Raw genomic sequence first — 8000 nt, 5'->3', positions numbered from 1 at the left:
ATAATTAATGCTATCCCTATATACCTCAACAATATTTTTGCCATTCTTGTCCATAAACTCTAAGCCCATATACCATCACAATGCCTGCTGCACTTTTTGCTCACCTTGTGCTTGGAATCTGCTGTAAAGCCTTGCGGTGAAAGCAGATGAAACAGAAGGACTCCATGTGCCAGATGGGTAAGTTGGCATGAAGATGCTGGTGACACCTGCTTTGACTCTTGCTATATATCAAATAGATATTTGAAGATGAAGTCTCTAGCCGAAAGGGGATTCCTTTTTCCTTGAAGAGTCCAATTCTCAGTATAACATTATTCCCAGAGCTGGAGAGAAAAAAAAATCTTCCTTCAAGACTTTAATAGTGATGTGACCAGGCTAGGATGGGAAGGAGGGAGTTTGTGGAAAGAAGCTGTAAATGTCTTCTTAATGAGCAGAGATGTGTACAATGGAACAAGTGCTGAGCGATACTCTGCGGGATCAGAGAGTGCAATGCTCTGTAGGCTGATTGAAAGGACTTTGTGGAGCTATGCTGTGCTGCTTGTGGATCAATGCTCCTCCAGTGTTGAAGAAGCAGACCAGATGTCCAATAGCTTCTTGAAGAGCAGCGGTTTGACCATGGAACTGTGTGCAATGCTCTGTAGGAGTTTGAGGAACAATGCTCTGCAGGTGTTAAAGGAGAAGGACAGCTGATTTACAGAATGGAAGAAGAATTGGATTAGTGCAGGGTTTAGACAGCTGTTGACAAGAGCTGACAATTCTTCAATTGTCTATGTGAGAAGCATCCTCCACAATCCCCAACCTACCCTAGTGAACCCTTGAGGGTTCTTCATCCAGCATTTCATGTATCACTCACACAGGATGGGGCTGATTGTGACCCTGGCTGCTAAAACCGAGCTGCCTTCGCACGCGCTTGTGTACACACAGAGGGGTGTGCGAGGAGCCTGCCGGCTGTAACAGACACAGCCTGGTATAAATAGCTCCTGCTACCCATTCTGCCAGGGTAACCCTTCATGAGCCATTGCTGAGCGCAAGATGTATACACTGCTACAAGTCTGTGCACACATACAAAGCACACGCATGCCTAGGTGTACATATCATTATATCACAATCAGTGCAATACTCACAATGCTTTTGTTGCAGTTATAGTGATAATAATCTATTCTGATCAGATAAATGGAAACAATATATTTTAAAGTGACTTAAAAACTGATTTATGATATACACTGTATACTATATATAAATTACAGTATATATAATACAAAGGTTGATGTACCATGTTTGTAATTCAGTTTTAAAGCCTATCTTTAATTATGCAGCTTTGTAAAGAATGTGGAAGAGTTATAGAAGACATTTAGCCCAAAATAACAAGATATTATTAAGTAGCCGTGAAAAGTTAAAATACTGTAACCAGCTGTTTGCTACAAGATTTACTGATAATGTAGAAATCCTTTGGAGTACTGCCACTAGATGCTCTCAGTCTGATGATCAGAATCAATTACCTTACTTGCAATGAGCCCAGGTTGTCCTGGAGCTCACCATAGCCAAATGATAATATGATCTGAGCCAAAATTGTCCCAGATCTGACCATAGCCAACCAAGCCCAGGACCCGACCCTAGTGTGAGATGAGGCAGTGAAGGAAAAGGAGCACCATGATAAGCCCATCTCTCTGTCACTCCTTCTATCAGCATATTACCAGCTCCTTGTACTGCTTCCTCCACTCACACTCCGGGTCTGCTTTACGGGGACTGCAAGAGGCTGATTCCAGGTCACATTTGGGTACTTACTTTGGTTGAAATTAAAAAATACAATTATTGATAATACAGAGTTGGAATCATTTCTGCCTTTTTTTTTCCATCTATGTAGATTTTCCTGCCCCTGTGGAGATATAGAGGGTCCTGTAGTTACTGGAACATGAAGATACAATCAACAATAAAAAAAATTGTCATAAATCCTAATCCTTCCTATCTTTACTAAGTGTCCATGGTAGAAGCTGGTGTAAAGATTTTCCATCATTTCCACTTCCTGTCCTTCATCTTCTGAACAAGGACACAGACAGCAATAAATATCTGACAGTGGTCCTAACCCATCTTGGCTCTATCTAAAGCAAAATAAAACTTTGACCAGTTTTAAAAATCAATATTTCATGACACAGTTCTTTCTGGCCCATCCAATTTGTAACTGGTACATCTGCACACCATTCCCCGACCCCATCACTCTCATTCCTACCTGGGGACTACTGAACCAGTACCTGTAAGGGTAACAAGGTATTGACCTTTCCTAATTACACCCAGACTCTTGTATTATTTACAGTCATGTGAAAAAGTAAGCACAGCCTTGGGGAGTTGTTGCTTTTACCAAGTCAATGCCAGACAATAATGGGAAGTTATGAAAACTGCCTACAGCAAGTCATTTTTGCTGATAGTGGGGATACTAGTTTATGAGGCCAAGGGTGTACTTAGATTACCTGTAATACACTATTACAAAAATGGATATTTTTTTTTTAAATCACCTATATCTGTAGGCAATGTTTGAATAGCGATCCAATGTTTGCCTGTACAAACATCCATGGAGTGTACTTACTTCTTCACATGACTGTAAAATGTTTTTGGTAAAGAAAAAAGTATACTGATACATTTTTTTTCTCCATTTACCTAATGCTCGTAAATTTCTTTTTACTATTTTTACTGGAAAAGCCAATACAGGAAGAATTGCTATATATGAAATCGACTTGTTATGATCTTCCAATCCTTCTGTCAGCAAACCAGCGGTGACATTTTAGAATGTATTTTGACATGTCATTATGTGTTGCTGCATGTGCTTTAAGATGTAGATGTAGCTTATTTTGAATGAGCTGGCAAAGCAACACAAAGCAGATTTCGCTCACTCACATCTTTATATGTTAATACACATGGGCCCTGATTTATTAAAGCTCATTCAAAAGGCTGGAGAGGATACACTTTTTTTTTTGAATATTTTTATTAGAAAGGTAAGACAAAAGTTACAAAACAGTGCAACAACATTTGAATACAAATGATTAAAAAAAATCATATCATGTACAATTTCGAGATAATCAGGATATAGATAGGCAGGTATTAGAACTTAGTACGTTCAATGTAATTTAATGTACCATATCTTTATCCGATTAAAGGAAAACCGAGTAAAAGGAAAACCAAAACAAACTGGGAACCTACCAGAGCTGATCAAAAATATAATACTAAAACTCCTTGCTGGCTTGTGGTGATATACTAATGACACAATGTATCTGGATAGGCATTTAGTACCAAGAAAATTGTAGAAAGTGTTGTTGTTGATTAACATACATGTATTCGCTCACCTCTTATGAAGATACACCTAGGGACTTTTGGTCATACCAAACTGTGTGTGTATCCTCTCCAGCCTTGGAGAGCTTTAACAAACCAGCCCCATGGTATAACACAACTCAGTAAATGGAAATAGGCTACCATTGTTTTAAATGATGCTAGTTTACATCAATGTTATGTGTTATTTCCAATGAACATGGTTTAATGCAATAACCAGTGTTATAAGGGCTTTAGGGTCTATTAATGATACTTGAGGTGCATAGAAAAGTATGATTATTTATAATGCAATGTAAGAAAAAAAATGCATTTGTACATGTGTGCAAGTGTGGCCCCAGCAGCCAAAGGGCTAATGAATTGTTAAATTATGCTGTCAGTCAGGACAAGTTGGAGGTCTGGATACAGATTGAACATGTTCCAATGTGTCATATACTGTGCTGTAAATTAACTGCAAGGGAAGTAGACAAAAAGTGTTAATTAGGTTTATTAAGTGAATTCACAATCTCCTAACCTAACACAATATGCTCCGTCTCAATTGGCTTTTTTCAATAGTAATATAGCATAAACGGGGAAAAGGTTGTAACCTTCAAGTACTCAAACAGTATTTACAATATCAGAAATAACTTTAAGCCAACCCCTTGATATAGTACGAATATTCAAACAATAGGAAGAGAGAAAGAGAGTTCTTTTTGACAAACAGGTAGTAATCGAAAATGTTTGAATACAATTTAAACAATACCACTGGGGAACGCATTTTTTTTTGAGTTATATCTTACACTTGTTTTTTTACTAATTTTTGGATGTGAATCCAGAAATGTTCCTAGTTTTTTGCTATCACATCCAGTTTTTACAATACAGGGTACCCTCCAACGTGATGGTAAAAAACTAACTGCACTTTCAGAATCAGCATATCTATTTTAGTGTAAATAAGCTTAAAATTTGAAGTCAACAAAAATTTTTTTCAAAATTGTTCCCCAGTGTAATAATCACCATGTAACAATGACAGTGATTAAAATTTCAAACAATTATTTGACGTTGAGAACTAAACAAAAACCCTTCTAATTAAATTTGGCAGTTCATAGTGTCTTATAGGACTGATAATACTATTATCGTGAGAATTTTTTTGTCTCAAAACCCAATGCGTTTTGCTTGCTTAGGCTTCTTCAGGGGAGTGTTTGATAACTATATATATGTAAAGGGTAAAACATTTTAGAACACAGCGTCAAACAAAGTATGTCATAATAGAAATGTTCATTCTTTACAAAACATCAAAAAACAATAGACAATTGTAGGTCTAACATAGTACAACTCAAGAAAGGATAATAATGTGAAAAGTAAAGGTAATGGTGTCATAAAGGTAGTAGCTAGTAATAGACATTATGACTATTATGTCATACTTTTTTAATGCTGTGCTCTAAAATGTTTTACCCTTTACCTATCTATAGTTATCTCATCTGAAGAAGCCTAAGCAGGCCAAACGCTTTGGGTTATGAGACTAATATTTTCTCATGACGTCCAATAATATTAACAGTCCCATATGGCACTATGAACTGTCAAATTTATTTAGAAGGGTTTTTGTTTAGTTCTCAACCTCACTTATTTGTTTAAATTTAAAATCATTTTCATTGTTACATGGTGATTAAATATTGTTTGATTTGTATTTAAACATTTTCGCTTAATACATGTTTGTGAAAAAAAAACCCTCTTTCTTCTTATTGTTTGAATAATAATAGTATTGTAGTGCAAGGTATAATAACGGTGAAATGCCATAAAAAAAAATAATAATAATTTTGGGTATACTGGCTCTTTATAGTGAATCTGTACTGAGAAAAAGATGGTCAGCAGTCCCAATCTCAGTGACAACATTCTGAAGATAATGCCTCGGAACAAGTTTGCAGGTCAGGTGTGGAGACTTTATTGTTAAGAAGCACGGTGGCTTACTGGTCTTTGCAGTGCTGGGTCCCAGGTTCGAATCTCGGCCAGGACAGCATCTGCAAAGAGTTTGCAGGTTCTCCCTGTGTCTGTGTGGGTTTCCTCCCACATCCCAAAAACATGCAGTTGGGGTAATTGGCTTCCCCCCCAAAAATGACTTTAGACTGTATTAAAGACATATGACTATGGTAGGGACATAGATTTTGAGCCCCTTTGTGGAACAGCTAGTGGCTTTATAGTGAGCTACACCAAGTGAAAGGGAGTAGAACAGAGCTGGATTTCTTTGTCAAAGTCAGTATTTGCAAATTACAATTACCCCAATATGAGAATTCCTGGTGAACTTGTCCAGATACCCAAAGGTACCTATATCTACTTACAGCTTCTTAATTTCAAATCCAATACTGATGTGACAGGTTTACTCTAACGCAGAGTAAATGCAGAGTAAATAAATTTGTTTTATGTATGCAAGAACAAGTCCAAGCGCTATGTTAACACACATATGGCTGCCCTCTGTCGTCACTTCCCAAGTGTGCCCCATGGTGTTATCCTGAGCGGTAGATTTCATGTATCTGCATATATATTATTATCTTACATTATATACAAAGCTGAGCATGTGGCTTACTGGGCTCCTTCAGGGCATTGAAAATGTATTCATAAATAAACTGATAACATATGACAGCTTTGAAAGTCGTGGAGATGGATTACTTGTGAGGTGGAGGTATAACATCTCCCAGTGTTTCTACCGATTGCTTTTTATAGCCATGAATGAGGTATTAGATTTTTTTTTCTGGGTAGGTGGTAAGGGATGTGATCTAAAGATTTTGAAATTTCTAAGGTTCAAGATACAATCTGGCCCTACAGAATGAAATTTCCCTAATCAGAAGTAAAGCCCCCAATGCATCTAACAGTACATCTGGTGTCAGATTTTTGTATGATATACATGCAAGGTAAGACTTATATAAATGTAATACAGGTAGTTCTCTTACAAAGATTTCACAATACTCTTCCTATCAATGCCAGAAGGCCGTCACCACCCTGGTATGTTATTGACGTATAGAGTATTATCTTGCCAAAAACCTAGGTTTTAGCTAAGGCCTCTGGAAAGAAAGTTGTTGATGCCTATGAGTCAAGTAAGGCATTTAAGATTGTCAAAATATTTAAATGTAATCGTTCCACTCAAAGGAAAATAATCTAACAGTGAATTCCAAATTACTGCTAATTTGTACAAGAATGGCCGGCTCGGTAAATTTAAGCCAAGACCTGAATGATGCCAAAGATGTCTCTAAGTCAAAAAATGTATATTAGGGGAATGTTTGGTGCAGCAACATTTGGTATCAAAATGCAATCATCTACAATTAAAAAGAAATGCTACAACTCCTCTGCATGGGAGGTTTATTGCCACATTGGACCAGTGATTGTAGGTTTATATGTTTGGAGGGAACCAGACTTTTGATCAGGTCTAGAGAAGAGGCAAAAAGATTGTTTGAAGAAAAGGAGAGGCAGTTAGACCAGATTGTGGACAAGGAAGGGAGAGGAGGCTGGAAGATAAGATTGTAGTAATGGGAAAGATAGGAGACAGTAAGTATTGACTGTGAGTAGAGAGAGGTCTCACTGCCTCCTGTCTCTCCCTTTTCTACAATCCTATTTTAATGCCTCCCCCTTTTCCACAATTTGATCTCACTAGTTTCTCTCTCTCTGCCTATACCTTAGGTATCTCCATTTTCTGATCTCTCAGTCTCCTCTCTATTCCTTGTTAACAGTCTGGTCCTACTTCCACCTGCCTTTACCTTTACTACAAGTTAATCTCTCTACCTCCTTTTCCTCCCTTTCCCCAGTTTTATTGACTCTTCTTTCTGCCTCCCATCTATCTCTTCGCCTTTCCTTGTCCACAGTCTGACCCCGGGTTTGGCTGGGGATTTGGAACCCACCAGAGAAAGTGAGGTGAGCCTACAAGAATTAACAGTTTTCCTGGTACAATGGCACATTTTTGTAAGGCAGCAGGAGCCATGAGCTTTCCAAGGGCCAGGTGGTTGACTTGTGACCCCCTATATGGCACAACTTCTGGAAGAAATTCATTGTGGTCCACCAGTGGTTTTCCCAGCCCTCCAGTAGTCCAGTCCAACCCTAGTCCAGTCCCTTTGTCTCCTTTCTCAACCCTTTCCAAATCTAGTCTCTTCTCATTGCCTCTCATTTCCCTCTCCTCTACAATTCGGTCATACAGTCTTCTCACAATTCAGTCTCAATGCCTCCCTCAACCTCAAACACAATCTCGTTTCTTCGTCTCTTCTCTATCTTTCCCCACAGCCTGGTCTTGCTTCCTATTCTCTCTTTCTGGTCTCCTTTCCTACCCTCTCCAAAACAACTCTCTACATCCTCTACAGGAAGTTTGGTTCAACCCTAAAACACATGTAAAGGGGAAAAAGACCAGACATTTACTGTCCACAAGAGAATAAGTAGTTAGTCAGCCACCAACCAGTTACAATGGGAGTTTTTTTTGCTAGCTATTGGATGTACACCAGTATGCATAAAAACTATGTTTCAATGTAAGTAAGTATAAAAAATGTACTCAATAAAAGCATCCTTTAGGAGAAATGAATAAAATGTAACTAACTATGCTTGACCATTAAAGCTGTATTTTGATAGGCATTAATTAATATTAATTAGTTACTATGGATTACTGTAATTAGCATATTGCTCATTAAATACGTCCATTACAGTATGATTTAAAGATTAGAAATCTAGGTCACTCTGTA

The 8000-nt window shown here is 37.9% G+C and overlaps 1 protein-coding gene across 1 annotated transcript in view; it reads right to left on the bottom strand.

Moving 5' to 3' along the window:
* SBK1 (SH3 domain binding kinase 1) overlaps positions 1-1053 on the bottom strand; it is a 53692-nt gene extending 52639 nt beyond the window's left edge. The window contains exon 1 of the mRNA XM_072417598.1: positions 105-1053. Coding sequence (XP_072273699.1) covers positions 105-166 — 62 coding nt within the window. The 5' untranslated portion in view covers positions 167-1053. The remainder of the gene's footprint in view (positions 1-104) is intronic.
* Positions 1054-8000: the final 6947 nt, after the last annotated feature.

The sequence above is a fragment of the Pyxicephalus adspersus genome, chromosome 7 (genome assembly GCF_032062135.1).
Source record: "Pyxicephalus adspersus chromosome 7, UCB_Pads_2.0, whole genome shotgun sequence".
NCBI classification, from domain to species: domain Eukaryota; kingdom Metazoa; phylum Chordata; class Amphibia; order Anura; family Pyxicephalidae; genus Pyxicephalus; species Pyxicephalus adspersus.
The sequence above is the reverse complement of the archived record's forward strand: the minus strand, read 5'-3'. Positions and strand labels throughout refer to the sequence as shown.